Genomic DNA, 16,536 nt, shown 5'->3' with positions numbered 1-16,536 from the left:
AAATTCTTTCTTCAACTTACAACTTTTATTCCACTCGGTACAACTTTAACTACGGAACAGGAACAAACTAACTTCTAAAATTAATGTCAACTTCACTAACAATAACAATAACACACGGAAAACACGCGTTTCCGACTCGCGGGTTTAACTTCTTCTGCACTTGGTCGCTCCTGTCACTTCACTTCCCCCCGTCTGGTTCTCGTCGTCGCTTATATCCTTTTCTCCAGGTATTCCAGATAGTTCTCGAAATCTCCAGAACAGGTGCGAAACTTCCCGCTTGTCAGTGTCATATTTGACAGTAAATGGGGCTCCCATTTACTGAAACACCATGAATTTCGATTCCCCATTCCAAACGTGAGTACCTCAGGCCATTTCCGTTACACTATATTAGTTTAATACCAATGAAATTTTCTTTTCCTTAAATTTCCAGCACAATTAGTGATAATTATTAGTTTTTGTCCTGAAAAACTTTTCTTTAACTCCTGAAAAAAATATTAATTTTGCAATTTTGATTGCGAATTGAAATGTTGAAGCGTTATTTGAACGACTGTGTTCTTTCTCATGAAATTCACTTTAAGTTTCGAGCCAATTTTGTGCCAGAAATACGAATTTTTAAACATCTTTGACATTTTTACGCGTAAAAAATTTTCCAGTTTCTAATTTTTTCCTCAAATCGCTGATGATGGTGGCAATATGAAACTTCCAGTACTTTTACAAGTGACTGTGCTCTTTCCAACGAATATTTTTGTGCAATTCCTGATTATGGCAGCAAATTGAAATTTTGAAGAAATCTACAAGCGACTTGGTCCTTTCCAAAAAAATTCTCCTCTAGACTGAACCCTTACTTCAGCCAACTGCAAGCTCTCGAGCGAAACACCTCTGGGGATGTAAAGCACCCTTGTTTGCGAAACGTTAGGAAGAAATCCCTTTGCTCAATGGCCTAAACGCCCAAAACTCATCAGTTTCAATTTAGTTCGATTTAAGACTCATCTCAAATGAATTCGATAGCAGGAACCATTTGCGTAATTCTTCAGGCCCACACAGGTCGATTATTTCAGGCCTACAAAAAAGGATAAACTTTCATTTTTATTAGTATATTTTCTTGGCCATCATCCTATTCTAGCATTGCTTGCATAATTTTGCATAATTAAGCGAACTTCAGTCCTACGCTGATACATTTGACGCTCAACCTGCAATCTAGTGATTGATATGTTTGAATCGCCGACTTTTCCTGGTTCCTACAAATCCTACACACATGTGGAATGGAAAATTAATTTGATGCGAACTCGGTTTCTTTAAGAACTAGACGGTTAATTGTTGAATATGCGAGGTTTGCAAATTTCATTTCCGTACTGATTCAATGAAAATGAGCGCACAAGTAAATTAACATAAAAAATTGCGATTGTGTTAGATTCATTTTAAATACAGCAGTTTCTACACACATAATTAGTCATTAAAAGATGGTTCTTTGTAGCTAAAGAGATAAAGTCTGTTGGACTTACATCGGGCTGTTTTGTGTGTCATAGCCCGCACTAATTTAAATAAATATTTGGTCGGTAGACCCTGAAGTGTCTTGAATTGCAGAATTCTTCTATTCTCAAAGGTGAAGAACTATAAAGACACGTTTATTATTATCTACTCGTATACATTCGAAGTGGAAATAACAATTTAAAAATTCAAGCCACAATTTCTCCAAAATCTCGAATCAATAACCATTTTAAATGTTTACTTTTTTGGTTGTTTGGATATTTTTCAATTCAAGAACTAGTATTATTATCAAAACTGTTTTGTCTAGTTGCTTGAAATACTCTTCGTTCTCGATAAATCATTTTATATCCCAAACCAGCAGTTTTCAATTTATTCGCGCACCTGAAGTAACGCAAATAGCTCTTATAGTCGTTCCATAAATGGACAGGAAAAGGAACTCGATCATTTGCGCGAATATTTGCACACTTATTCATTGAGAATATTGAACAAATGTTTGATGAGTCTGACTCTTAAAACATCAGATGTCTGCATTTCTGCATATTAACAATAAATTATTGCATAAACTGAAAAAAACTTCAGGGTTCAGTTGTTACATTCCGCATAATTGGACTTTCACATAGGAATGCCGGTTTCTTCTAACGGAATTGTTTTGCTCGAGATTTATTCGCATGCATTTCATAATCCTGTTACATTTTCAACTGTAAACAGTTTTGCATTTATATAAAAGTGGAAAAAATTCAGCTTTCAATGTATTGGAAAATGTGCATAAATACTGCTAAGAATTGAGCTCAATAGTGCAATTAATCTGGCGAAAAGAAAGTGAACCATCCCGCTCCTTCATTTTGCAAAAGGGAAAGCGATATTCACATGTTTGATGACAATGACTGGGTTTTGTTTTTTGTGCTCAAACAATGCTTAATTAAATTAATTCGCGGGTTTTTTCAACGCTTTGCCAGGTTTTGCGGAAATAAAATAAGTTTTTCCTTTGAGCAATTTAAGGATCAAAGCACATTAAGCAAAATGCGTTTTTTGAAAATTTACTCACCCATTTTGCGCGAAGCAATTAGCGATCGAGATCACCAACGTAAATAAACTTAAATGCCACATTATATCATCAATGACATCACACTGTAACACCCACTGTTCACAAGTTACTAATTTAATTAACGAATAATAATTAATCCACGGTGTTTGTTGTTAAAGGTTCGTTTTTTATTTTTAAATGGGAATTTAACAGTTCATTTACTCGCGCTGCTCAACTGCAACTTTCTACCTTAACGCTACCAGTTGCACTGTCTTCCATTTGGTATAAACCATTCGATGGTTTACCTTCTTTACCTTGCTTTTCTGTGACGTTCATCTGGTAGACCTTCTTGCTGCCCACCAAATAGTATGTGTGCATGTGTGTGCTCAACCTCAGTTATCTATGTGATTTGACTCGATTTTCTTGGTTATTTTAAGGGTTGAATTTGAAAAACTGTGCGATTTTTTTTATGTAAGAATCAATAAGTTTGTTTGAGGGTATTAAAATTTTTGAAAGTCTAATTTATTTGATTAAAGCTCTTAATGATCAGGTAAGCTTACTGGTCTAAGAATGCGAGGTGAGGTCATTGGTTAATATGCAGCGATGAATCAATCTAATTCATTTCGGTGAGGACTGCAAGAAGCTGAATTTGGCGCTAACTGTCATATTTTTCTTATGAAATATAAGGTGTTTAATTTTAGTGTTATTTTCTGGTCATTCATCAGTGAAATCATCAAACATCCAATTGAAGAAGTGCTTCAACATTTTTTCAGAGTTTAAAATCCGTTTTTAATTCGCATATAGAAGACAGTCTCCAACAGAAATTGTCCAAAATTTCAAAAAGCACGTTACTCACATTTTTCGAAACACTTTTTTGGTCTTTGAACTGGATTTTTTTATATTGAGTTTTGGTCATGATTACTTGGTTTTTGGCTTTAAAAATGTCTAACAACATATTTAAAGTTTAGAAGTATTATTTATAAAATTGTAACTTTAGTAGTTTGAAGTCTAACGAAGTTATTTATCCAATTAGTAAGTATTTTCAAATATACACTTTTAATGTATTTAGTTTTATAATAATTGAAAAAAAGTTGCTATTAATTATAAAAAAACACTTTAATACTAATGCGCAAAACCATCAAGTAATGGTGCTACGCGAAAGAAAAAAGATCTATAAAACGACATACAATTTCTTATACTAACGTGTAATTCAATTTTAAAAAAAGTTTGCTGCCAATGTTTAAACAGTGTCTGTGGTTGTTCTCTCATTACTGCGCATCGTGATAATTCACTTTTTCAATGGAACTTATTGTTTCTATATTTTTCAAATCTGATCAGGCCATAGGATTGGTGAGCGCCCTTCTTACCTTCGTCTCTTTACGTTTTCTGAAAACATCAAACTCTTCAGATTCAAAAAACCTCAGGATGTCTGCAACTGGATGAGAGTTTATTCTGAATATTCAATTTTTTTAAGATTTACTAGCTCGATCTGTGCCCTGCTCATGCATCAATTCTTCTTAAGTCCACTGCTTTAATTGTTCAGGTTTCACTCCCATATCGAAACACGAAAAAACCAGAATTTGCATCATTTTAGCGAATTTTTAATAAAACAGTCGATTGAAATCTCAGATTATCTACTCATTGCACTTTTGGACTTGGACGTTCCTATCATTCTTCAGATGTCACTCTCACTTGAACCAGTCATCAAACTGTTGCTGCTTTCAACGTTGTATCGTCTGCGTATCACAAGTTTGTATTTTTTGCTCGCAGTTGGGTTTCCTCCATTCCGTCCATTTAATACCTTTCTTAATGTATATTCTCAATAGATCAGAAGAGAGAATGCAAATTTCTATTTCTTTAGTCTGAAAGGTTACCAGTTATCGATGTTGTTCTCGTAAAGAATTATTGTGAGGGAAATTCGGTTTCAGGCTCTCCCACCTCACAAATAACATTTCATAGTAGTTAACGTTAGTTAAAGCCTTTTAGTAATCCAAGAAACACTACAGCAATAGAATATTGAATTCTCGACATTTTTCTATTGTTGCCGTAAGTTGAGAAATTGAATTAAATGAATAATCAGTATAATTTCTGCCCAGATCATATTTCACTAAGCTTAAGAAAAGCCACATCCGAAATGATAGTTGAAGTTCATCGTATTGCTTTAAAACAGAGTTTTTTGACTGATTTTCAAGTTAAACTACATTATATAAACAACGCTAACAATGGAATTTAAGAGCCACAGTTTTCATGTAAAAAATAATATTTATTTAACAAATTTAATTATACATTTACTTACAATAACTGACTTTATTCATTACTAATAAAATTAAATAACATAAATATACATTTTTTCAATAAAACTCTCCTCTTAAAGGCACCTTTTAGTATGCTTAAGATAATAATTTCTTGATTTTATTTGGCATCAACGACTTGATCCTCATCGCTTCAAAGCGGCCTTTACTTGTGTCGACAGACTTCTGGCTGTTAAACTGGACACGACTGGCTTATTATTGTTCTGAAAAAACGCACAAAACAACAATTATTAGCTTAAATAATCGTGGAAAAAAAGTATTCAAAATGGCAACGCATGAGTCGAAACATGTCAGTTTTGGACTAGCATTAAGAAAATTTGAGTTGTCGAAGTGTCTTTTATTGTACCTTTTTTCTAATTCTCATCAATTTTCTAGCACTGAAATTTGAAATTTTGATGCAAAAGTATTTACTTAGAATAGAAAAAAAATGAAATAAATTACATAAAAGGAAGCGGGAAATTAATCATCATTTGAATGAAATTGTTATAAATTAACAAAACGTGGCTGCTGCGCCCAGCAAACCACCTCTATAAAATTCACATCAGAAAAAAAATTACGACTAAAATCCGAAAAACACAAGTTTCATGTTTGATGATCTATTGACCACACACCTTTAACTGGCTGTATTTTCGGATTTTTTGATTAAGAAGTCACCCTGTAAAATGTTATGTAACGGATTATTATATACCCTGTAAAGAAATGTAAAAGTAAAATAATAAAACTTCGACAAAACCCAGATAATTGTTCAGGAAATGAAAAAAATACGTTGCGAGTTCAACGAGCGTCGTGATAAAGAAATAGATATGGCGTCGCAAAAAATTGTCAATCTTTGGTATAACTCAAGTTTCCCTAGGTTTACAAAAATAAGGAAAATTAATCCATCTTTAAAATGTACTTGTTCAACTTATTGGGACCAGTTTAATTCGTAAGAAATTACGATCATATTATCAACCTTTTTTTAAACTTCATATTACAGGGTGATTTGAAATTGGAGTTCTTTATGTGGGAAATTTACAGTACTTGTTTGCAAGCACAGAAAATTATTTCAAAGAAGTAAACCTACGATTATAAGCCCTTTTTCTCACTCACTAAAAAACTGTCCAAAAACTGAAAAAACAAGCAAGCCTCAATGAGCTTCAAAAAAAAACTGACGCCTAAAAACTTTACTTACATCATTGGTTTCGAACTTATTCTTCAACTCCCGTACTGAAACTCGGACGCTATTCGATTCATCAACCGACGAATTCCGATGCATTTGAACCTGCCTGGGTTCAATTTCGGACTTTTGAAATTTGCCTAAAGCCTGACGAACCACACGCCGTTTCGCTATTTCTTCCACATCCAAGTCCACAGCTTCATGCTCGACATTGTCCACTTGGTGGGCATAAAGTGAAGGATCAGCATTCTGTTCTTCTGGATGCATCTCCAGGCTAATTTCTGCTGAAGATGACGAATTAATTGCAGCTCTAGACGCATGGCTTGAAGTTCTTCCACGAGTTTCCACCGAGAAGGCGTGGTCGAGCGATTCCCTCTGTTTGGGTTTGGATGAGAGTGAGTCTGGAAGCTTGTTTTTGTGCGTTTTCAAGGCGAAGTTGCGCACATTGGGATCTTGGTATATCTTGGAAATTAGAGTGTTATCCTTCCTGGGGCGGATGCATGTTACTTCTTCCAAGCTGAGAAGATCCTCCTGAGATCCGTAGATGAATTTCTTCGTGCTGGGAGTTGCAGGAGGACTGGCCATGTAGTAGTGATCGAAATGTGGTTCGCCTGATGCCATGGCGTGATTTCTTGTATCAACTACATGGCTTGAATCGGAGTTTAGCGACAGCAGGTCTTCCTCAGAGCTGAAGAATGATATTCTTCCAGTCTTTCCAGAGTCATATTCCGATGTTAAGCCATCATCAGAGCTATGCAATATCTCTTTGCTTAGGTATATGGAAGATGTTTCGCTTTGGATTTCTTTGGCCTCAACGCTTCGATGGCTGTTAAAGGATGATGTATTATAAGTCTCTTCCATGGAGGGCGTTTCTTCTCGGCTGTGCAAAGCAAACAGCCTCACTTTGGGGTCTTTGTAGATTTTGGAAATCAACGTATTATCTTTCTTCGGGTGGATCACTTTTGGGGGAGCATCGAATGAGTCGTCGAGCAAACTGGATTCGCTTAAATGTCTCCTTAGGGCAACTCTTTCTTGCCCAAAATTGCGCGCCTTAACTGTTGGAGGAGCTTTTACGAAACTTCCGCTTTCCCCTTTATTTTCACCGAACAGAACCCGTGATCGAGCCACGTGATCTTCTCCATATCCATTCTCTAGTTGCTCACCAGGATGGACAGTTTCGTTGCCATCTTCAATAGGCCTGTATGAAACTCCCAACGGTGTCGCTTTAATCGGTATATGAATGTCTTCGTTCTTCGATTTTCTGACGATCTGCGAATGCTCCACATCGTAAAAGTTAACGAAACTCAATTCAGAGTCGGAAGTTACTGCGGAAGAATTTTCTGCCCTATAAACCTCCGCTTTGACATGATTATGGAAAGTAGCCTGCGACATTTCTTCCAATGGGATAACTATTGCTTTCAAAGCTTGATGAATCCCGTCAACTTCAGCAGTTACCCGAAGAGGGGGGCGGCTTTTTGGAAGCTCCGGAGGAACTTCAAATGATGCCGGAGTTTCAACCACGTCCGATAAGGGACTGGTTTCGGTTACGATTTGAGCTCGAGATGGGGGAGCTGCTTTGGGAAGAGCAGGCGGGGGACTTGGAGTTCTTGATCTTGATGGTTCGGATGAAGGCCAAGCGACACCGTTTACCTGCGAGGGGTTAGCTGGATTAGTCACAGGTTTAATGGCATGAATCGATATGGGTATCAGTATTACATTTAATGTAAGTAGTTACAATGAAATGATCGGATTACGGGCGTTATAATTCCAAAGTGATCCTAATGAAGGTGTTGGGTGGGCGCGTAAGTAATGCTTTTTAAAACATGCATAATAAGCATCCGCATATCTAATAAAAATGCATAAAAAAGTTTAATGTAAGTTTAAAAATGATACATTTTAAAAGCTAGACTTAGACATAGTTTTATATAACTATTAAGGGCTCTTTTAGTGTAAAGTTTCACAGATATTTAAAAGTTAATTTGCTTATATTGGTTTTGCCAGTTAATTTTAAATCAAAACTTCGTGTTTTTCAAAAATCGTTTTTGAGTTTTTTATTTTCGTATGTTTTATCATCAAACTTTAGAACAGCCACATTTGGTTGTCCATCATGAACTCCTACAACTAATTTTTGCGCTTCAAGAAAAATTGGTTTTATTGCGTTCAAATCAGTGTCGAGCCACAGGGGGCTCAGAACAACTTTAAACTTGATAGTTTTGACTTGCAACTCCTAGTTGGACGGAAGAACACGAAAAACTGGAGTATTTTAAGTTCCTTTCGGAGTTAAAGGGTGTTTTCTTGCTTCCCAACCCAGTGGCATGCTTAAAGTTTTTTTTTGTTTCAATCCCGAACTTTAACCAAGCGACTTTGATCGATAAACACAGTTTAATGTGGAAGTTGTGTCCAACTGGCGAAATCCCAACATTGAAAATGGGCAGTTTAAGAATGTTTTCTTGCACCCAAACCGCTGCTATAAACGAAGTTTAGTACATCTTAAAGCCGACACTTTAACCTTACGAATTTGGCCTTTAAACAAGATTTAAAGCCAAAGTTGTGCCGAGACACTGACTGAACAGCAGAAGCCAAAAAATCCTACTATAAAAGCCACACTTTAACGTAGCAACTGTGATCTCCAGTTTATATTATTTATATGTATTTTATATTTCCATAACACAGTTTTAAGGCGAAGTTTCGAGATCAATACGACAGTTGCTACATCACAAAAAACATTAAAAACTGGGCAGTTTAAGAACGTTTTATTGCATTTAAACCACACTTGAATTGTATCGTATTGATTTTGATTGATACATTGGAAAGCCAATACTTTAACGTTGGAACTTTGATCTTTAAACATAATTTAAAGTCGACGTTGTTTATGCGCGACATTAATCGCGGTTTAATTCAAAGCATTTGGTTCGCAAACTCGTATTTTCGACCTTAACCGATTGCAATTCTCCGAGATGCAGTTTTTATAGAAAATAGATCGTTTTTCAACAAACTTCAAAATTTTCAAATCGCTAAGTTCTGTGTAAAAAAATTGTATTTTGAAGTGTTTTCTTGCGTACAAACCAGTGTCGTGCCCGAAGGCTCTGGCACAACTTCAAAGTCGACAGTTGAAAGTTGTGCGCTATTCACATTATTTTGGATGCAAAAAACACTCTCAAACTGTTTTGGCGCGTTTTCATCCAGTGTTGCGCCCAGAGGGCTCGGCACAACTTGTAAAGTTGTGCCAAATCCTTCGCGGATGTTGAAAACACCCTAAAACGGCCAGTTTTTTACTCATTGTGATTTAATCAGTGTCGCCTCCGAAAGGTTCAGCACAACTTCACAGCCGACACTTTAATGCTGCAACTGTGGCCTTTAAAAATRATTTAAAGTTTCCTTAATGCTGCKTTTGGCACTCTACTGTTTCTCTCTTAAAAGAGCAGTAAAGTGTTGCTAAATAAAAATAAAAATGATCTATAATAGGTTATATAATAGATTCATTTCATTTCGCGGTGAGCTTTGAATAACAACAATTTTAAAATTTCCGCGAAAATTGCCAATGATAAGAACAATTTATCTTGAAGCGCTACAAATATAACAACAGGTTTGTTAAAATGATAAGATTGTTCAAGTGTTTATCACAGGGTAAACAATTATTAAAACTGTCGTAAAAATATAATTACTGGCGAATTGCACAAAAATTCAAATTTTTCGGATTTTATAAAGAATATTAAGTGCAGATGAAAGCCCAACTTCATCAAGTCGAGTTGTGAATGACTAGCATTTATGCAAATATTGATATAAAAAATGAATCATTGGATTGTTGGCAGTGAGTTAACTCAACCCTAACAAACAATAGTGAAATAGTCGAGAACTGTTGAAATGGTTAGTTGAGAATATCCGGAAAAAACAACTCAAAAAACTCGAATTATCTATGACTTACATTAATAACAGGCACACACTAGTTTCAGACTAAAGCAACCATTTAACGTTGATTATAAATATCGATTAAATAAGCATTTTATCTGGAAATAGGCGTTAAASTGGTATTTAATCATATCTATTGAGTTAGATGAGATATCATGCAACAAGTGACGTAGATTTTTTCCCTTGCAAATTGGGAATCACACTTGTTTTGSCTGATAATACTTAAAGTTAATTAGGTATTTCAAACCCCTAGACATTTTTACATTRAGAAATCACAGAAAATTCTGTTCTAATGTTCTAAATTTYRAAACTGCTAAACTATGAAATTAAAACTATTAAGAATACATAAAAACGCTASAATTTTTGTATWCAGCTTAATTATTATATTGGTTATTTTSTTATAAAAATCGATTAAAAGCAAGCTGCATAAACGCCAAAAATTGAGGTGTTTCTKATGTCCATGAATCTGAATTAGTCCCATATTATCTTAACAGATGCATCWGTTATTCATCTAACTTTAAGKCCTTTAGAAGCAAGTTACTGAATATTGTCTGAAAAAAACTGACGTCGAAATAAATTTGAAGAACGATGATTTTTAACTTCCTTTGCAGCAGTTTCATTTCTTTTACTTATTCTTTCAATGGGAAACATTTTGCGCAAACCACAGCTTAACAAAACCCAGTTCATGCATGCACAGTAAATTATTAGTAAACCGAACATTCATTAAGTTTAGTAACTTTTATTGATACAACATCGACCAAAACCCCTTCACCTTTTACTTACACAATTCGAATCGCATTCCAAACATTTCATGCACAATCCATTTGCAAGTGCAACGATGAAAATTAAAATTTTCCCATGCTAACCAGTAGAAGGTGAAAGAATGAGACCAAAAACAAAACACAAAACAACCAGATCCAACGGTTTATTTCGTAACAGTAACAGGTAGCTGTGCGCTAAGTCTAATGGAAAATAAAGTTATAAATAAGCTGGTTAAAGCCCTTTTAATAGAATCTACGAAACGTTTGTCTGATCCTACCCCCCAGTTAATTGGGACTTTCAGGAAAAAGTAGTAGAGGATTTTGTACGAAGTTTCTACTGGAATTTTTAGGGGAGTATAAACTTCTGGGTAAACTGGAGTAGGTGGAGATTTCTTCCAGGTGGTTTATATGGTTCGCTAGACTTACCTGGGCATTTCTTCCACCTCCAGATGGTTTGCTTGCTAGTCTGGCATAGTAGTCTGGACCAAATCTGCAACAACAGTTGATTTCTAGGTTGAACATGTTCAATGTCAGAAGAAATTGAATTATTAGACAACAAAAAATTGTGGGTAATTGTTTGTAATTTTTTCCTTAAAACCAAATGAGTCAAATTGAAGATTAAAATGAATATAGGTAGAAATGAATATAGGTGAAGTTAAAATGAATATAAGAGCAAACAGCGTTTAATCTGGAAGTTTTAAGAGGCAGATACATTGTTTTTTCAATTTTCACTTAAACTGTTCAATTTGGGTTCAAAGTTTTTTCCCATGGCAGTGATTTTTTCAAACTGCCCGCTTATTTGCTATTGTTATCAGATTTGCTCAATTTGTCCTTCAAACCACTTAAAACCGATCTCTTACTGAGTTTATCATTTTTCCTGAATTGCGAGTAATCTGTTGGGAGTGTTTCTATCTGAATTGCCCACTTGGCTCTTTTCTTCTATTTCTATCTTGTTTTCTTGTATTTATTTGCTATTAAAATATATGACTATTATAAAATGATTTTTTTCTATTTTTCTGTCACGTCTGTTTTTGTTTAAAGTTGCAAATTTGCCATTGAAAGTTATGCCGAGCCCTTCGGGCACGACACGGACTGGATGACAAAAAGTGAACAGTTTTTTGTGTTTTCTTGCGTCCAAACCAGTGTTTACACGAAGAGTTCGGCACGGCTGAAAAGTCGACACTTTCTAGTTACAACTGTTGTCTTTAAACACGATTTAGTGTGGAAGTTTCCGCAAGGCCACTTTTGGCGCTTTGCTGTGTTTTCTTCTGTGGAAAATGCAAATTGAAAATCAATTTATCCTTTCCACCATTGCACACCGGTTTTTTACTGAGTTTATTATTTGTCTTCAATTGTGAGTCTTCTGTTAGGAGTGTTTCTATTTTAATCTCCCACTTGTCTCTTTTTGTCTATTTCTATGTTGTCTCTTTATATTTATTTGTTATTGACATTAACGGGAATTATAAAGTTGATAAACGCTTATGATTGTTTTTTTTTAATAAATTCCCGAACCAAGAGAAGTACAAAATGCGACAATCCTTATTTGAAAGAAGAATGAAAATAGTGTTTTTTCCTGTGCTTAACGGTCAAGATTAGTAGAATTTGAAGATATAAATGACCTAAAAATTGTATTAAAAAAGACAATAACAATGCACTTACATGTGCGGCCTATTACGATTCTTCGTCTCATGCGAAAAAACTTCCACTAGTGTTTTGGACATGATCACTTAAATCCGCACCCTTTATTTCTTTTTTTCAACACCAATTTAGTCTTGTTTTCCTGTATTGTTCTGACCGCGAAATTGAATCTGCCAATAGTGATTTAAATTACAATCGTCATGCTCATCGCCCGTTTAATCTTATCTTCAATGACTTATTGTAAAAATCAATTAAAAAATTTCAAAAATTGTGAAATTCGGTTGTCTAAATCGCGCTCACATATGCTATCGTGATATGTTATGGTTGAAGCATTGGCGTTCACATGAACATATCATGTGAAAAAATATGTACATGCTATAATGCGCCTAATCTGATGCAAATTGTGTTTTATTACCCAAAGGGGTTTTATTGTTGATCATATAAAATGCACAGTTTAGATAAAAGTCTTATGTATATTTCGAACATTTGACGAATTAGCGACTTAATTCATAAGGGAAAGCGGCTTATCCACCACTGGCAATAGATTAGCATCAGCTACATTTTGATGTAGTCAATACCATTGAAGTGTCTACGTGTAGAGTCAATCGCAAACAATGACACCATTATATTTTCTTTAAACATTTTCCATCTTACTCGACAGCCAAGTTAATCTTGGAAGGATTACCATTGTTAAGTTATGCGATAAGCCAATAATCAGCAATCTTCTGGGTGCAACTCTCTAGTCTGAGCGAAACCTTTGAAAATCATCGTCCCAAAATAGGATGTTGCTCTAATGTTGTAAACACTCCTGTATATCTTGTATGAACAAAATATATGCTTGTCATAAGTGAATACTTTTCAAGCAACTGGTGTTGGAACATGAGCAGATTTCTGCCAATGTTCTAAGAAAAACCGTTGATGCAGAATCGGCTATAAGATTAACATTTTCAATGGCTTGGGTATTAAATGCAATTGGTTAATTTATTTGATATGTGTACTCAACCTTCCGTGGATGGATTACAGTATTGTCCTCTTAATCTTCCACTCAAAACGGCTTTCAGAGTATTAAAAGAAGTTTCAAATGAAGGGGGATTTGTGAGAGGCACATTTAATGAGGAGAACCAATGTTTTGCTCTTTGGATGCAATATCGGTTTTTTTCTGTGGTCAACATCATGATTTTTTCCAATTCTTGAATTTGAATTGAATTCTTCAATGAAAAACTTCAATTCTTAATAATAATAGGACTGTGTGTGTGCACACTGGATGGAATAACAGAATCGGTCCTTTTGTATTGAAGTGTGTAATTTTTTATCTTTTTCAAGCCTTCAAATGTGCATTTGGCCAAATGTACCTTTGAAGCCTTGAAAAGGCTTGAAAAATGCAAAGAATTACAAACTTCAATACAAAAGGACCGATTCTTTGATTCAATTCTTAAATTCTTCAATCTTAAAATTCCTGTAAATAACGGTTTATCAAAAGCAAAGTGAAAGTTATTCAACTGAAAATGTGGCGATTTTTCTAGAAATTGTAATTTCTTTAAATCATTTTTTGCACTGTGTTGAGAAAAGTTTTTCGGATTAATTGATCGAACGTTCTACTCGTTCCCATTAGAACCTTAGAACCGATATCAATATTACCTAAACTTTGCACCAACTTTGCCACTGGATAACTGCTGTTTGCTCCAACCGATTTTATTGCTGTTTAAAGCTTTAAGTAGATCAGTTCTTTTTCTGTAGGTGTGCGTTTTTGCAAAAAATGTGTGCTTTGTCTAAAGTTTATACACGGTGGAAAATGAAACTATGCAGCATCTCTGAAAGTTTGTCTTGCTACAAAAAAGTGTTTTTTGAATTTCAACATCAAAAGCATAAAGATCCGCCTTATATCTCAAAACTGAATCTGAATTTTTCGCCTGCCTCTTTTATTTACAGGCTGGTCTCAACAAATTCACTTTTCGGCTTGAACTGATAAAATTTTCGTTTTCGGACCGATTTTCAAAATCTGGTGCTCACTGAAGCTTTATAGCTGCAAGCTGAACCTTTATAGTCAAGTTAAGGCAGAAATTCGATATACATGGTGGCATGAGTGAACCGATTGTTTGAAAATAAACTTCACTCGAATTGTTAGAATAACTGTTAGAATTAGAATTTTGATCTGAGTAACTTCGATTTTTGAAAATTTGTATCAGTGCAACACCAAATAGTTGATTTTTTTGGTTTTCCTGTAAATGAAATTGACGGACAACAAATTTCATAACAGTTTCGAGATATATTTCTGCCTCGGGCGTTGAAATTGACAAAAACGTTTGCTGGTGCAATTAGAAGAATTTTGAGAAATTTTACATTGTTTCATTCTCCACCCTGTAGAAAGTTTACCTGAAGTACAACATTTTCGAAAAATCCCACACCGACAGAAAATAAAATTAACTATTTAAGGCTTCAAACAGCAATAAAATCGCGTGCAGCAATCAGAAGTTATCCAGATCCAGCTATTGCAAAATTGGTGGCGCAGCCTTTATGTTGTTGAGCAGTTAATATATTTTTTTTCAATAAATCTTCCCTTTTTTGGCTGCGAAATTGTTGCTGATTCAATTCTGAGTGAATAACAATCGCAATGGTTTCTAAAAACATTCGGTAAAATAAACAGCCATAGCTCAATGAAGATGGAAGTAACAGGAACTTCAATTAAGTGCTTTTGAAGCAAAATATATTCTCTCAGAAATATTGCAGTCCTCAACGATTTAAAGTTATATGGTTGGAGGATATCGATGTTTCCATCCTCCATTTCATCAAATGATTAAAACTCCACAGAATTAGAACAGAGAATTTAAAATTTTTCTTTAAACGAATATTACAATATAAACGAACGTGTAAATAATGCGGTATTCTGCTTTACAGATGCTTTTTAGCAAGTTCTAGTCTTGAAACTACTGTTTTCGATTCCTAAACCCATGTAAACACATTGGGAGCTTTCAGATTCGTTTCTCTCAGGAGTTGAATGTTTTCATTTTTTCCCGCATTTGAAACAACGCTCGAATTTTAAAGCATTTATCAATAATTCTGATAATTTATGCCTCAAAACATCCAAATTTTACTTAGGCAAGTGCATCTTACAATACATTTTTGCATAGACACTTACATTGATCCAGCAGCACTGTTGGACCTTTTTATCCTGCTCTCAATGCTTTCCTTGGAATAGGGATTGTTTTTCATTTCCACTGCATGTCTCCACTTCTCTTTTTCCTTCTTAGTGTAGCTGCCTCCTAAAATATCTGCCTTTTTTTTCCTTCTCTTTAGCGCCATCAGCCAATCACTCACCAATAAATTCAAAGTCGCTGTCGGCTTCGTAGGATTCACCATTTTCATCAGAATCTGCATTGACTGGCTCAATTTCAGCTGGTTTGCAGCTGCAAAAAATCCAATTGTATTTGCCTTCAAAAATCAAACGACTTAATGAATTCAATTTGACTTACTTTGGTTCGCTTTCACAAGGTTTCAAGATCTGCCTGGGTAGTGAAGCAAATCTTTCAGTATATTCTGCCTCCTTTTCCGTATTACTATAAGCTGACAGGAAGGAGGAATCTTCAACGTCTGGAAGAAACATTAAAAGTATTTAACCATCCAAGCAAACTGTTTCAAACTACTTACTATCATCATCCAAGGAAATATCGGTTTTCAATGCTTCAGCAGTATCGAACGATTTTTGCTCTTTCCCATTCACTTCCTTGACACCAGAATCCGTCGACGATTCGCTCAGAAGATCGCCATTATCAGTAGCTTCCACATTGGCTTTGCCTCCGCCTCCACCTCCTATAATGTTTTTCGATTGAACTAATAGCGTATGCGTTGTGGTCGGTTGGATCGCTTCTTCGCAATCTGATCCCACATCGGATAGATCGGAAGTGTCGTCTATTGGCTTGTCGCCAATTAAAACCTTTATATCAAATAGAAACCAACTGTTAACATTGTTTAAAGTGTAAAGAAATGTGCTATTTTCTTGGAATGGCTTTAGATGCAAATTATTTTTTCGATTATTAGAGGAGATAAAAAATTTGGAAGCATGTGGCCATGAGAATTTTGCAAACTGCTTTTAAAAAGAATGCAAGAACGAATTTTAAATGCAAAGCAGTGTTGGACAAAAATTTATTTTTATTAAAAAAATAAAAATACGTTTCGGTGTTTTCCACCATCATCAGTTTCTATGTGTAGCGTTGTTGCTACTTTAAGCCTTGGCATATATTTGGAGTCACT

At 35.0% G+C, this 16,536-nt stretch overlaps 1 protein-coding gene across 1 annotated transcript; it reads right to left on the bottom strand.

The window, feature by feature from the left end:
- Nucleotides 1-4,754: 4,754 nt before the first annotated feature.
- LOC125502354 lies at nucleotides 4,755-16,369 on the bottom strand (the record flags this gene model as incomplete). The annotated part of the gene is made up of 7 exons (XM_048664477.1): nucleotides 4,755-5,027; nucleotides 5,996-7,630; nucleotides 11,077-11,140; nucleotides 15,425-15,548; nucleotides 15,604-15,692; nucleotides 15,759-15,876; nucleotides 15,934-16,369. Coding segments are annotated over 7 exons (2,544 nt in total), but the record flags the coding sequence as incomplete, so codon positions are not given.
- Between the last annotated feature and the right edge of the window lie 167 nt (nucleotides 16,370-16,536).

The sequence above is a fragment of the Dendroctonus ponderosae genome, unplaced genomic scaffold, assembly GCF_020466585.1.
Source record: "Dendroctonus ponderosae isolate FM_Combo_2020 unplaced genomic scaffold, Dpon_F_20191213v2 Dpon_F_20191213_278, whole genome shotgun sequence".
NCBI classification, from domain to species: Eukaryota; Metazoa; Arthropoda; class Insecta; order Coleoptera; family Curculionidae; genus Dendroctonus; species Dendroctonus ponderosae.
The sequence above is the reverse complement of the archived record's forward strand: the minus strand, read 5'-3'. Positions and strand labels throughout refer to the sequence as shown.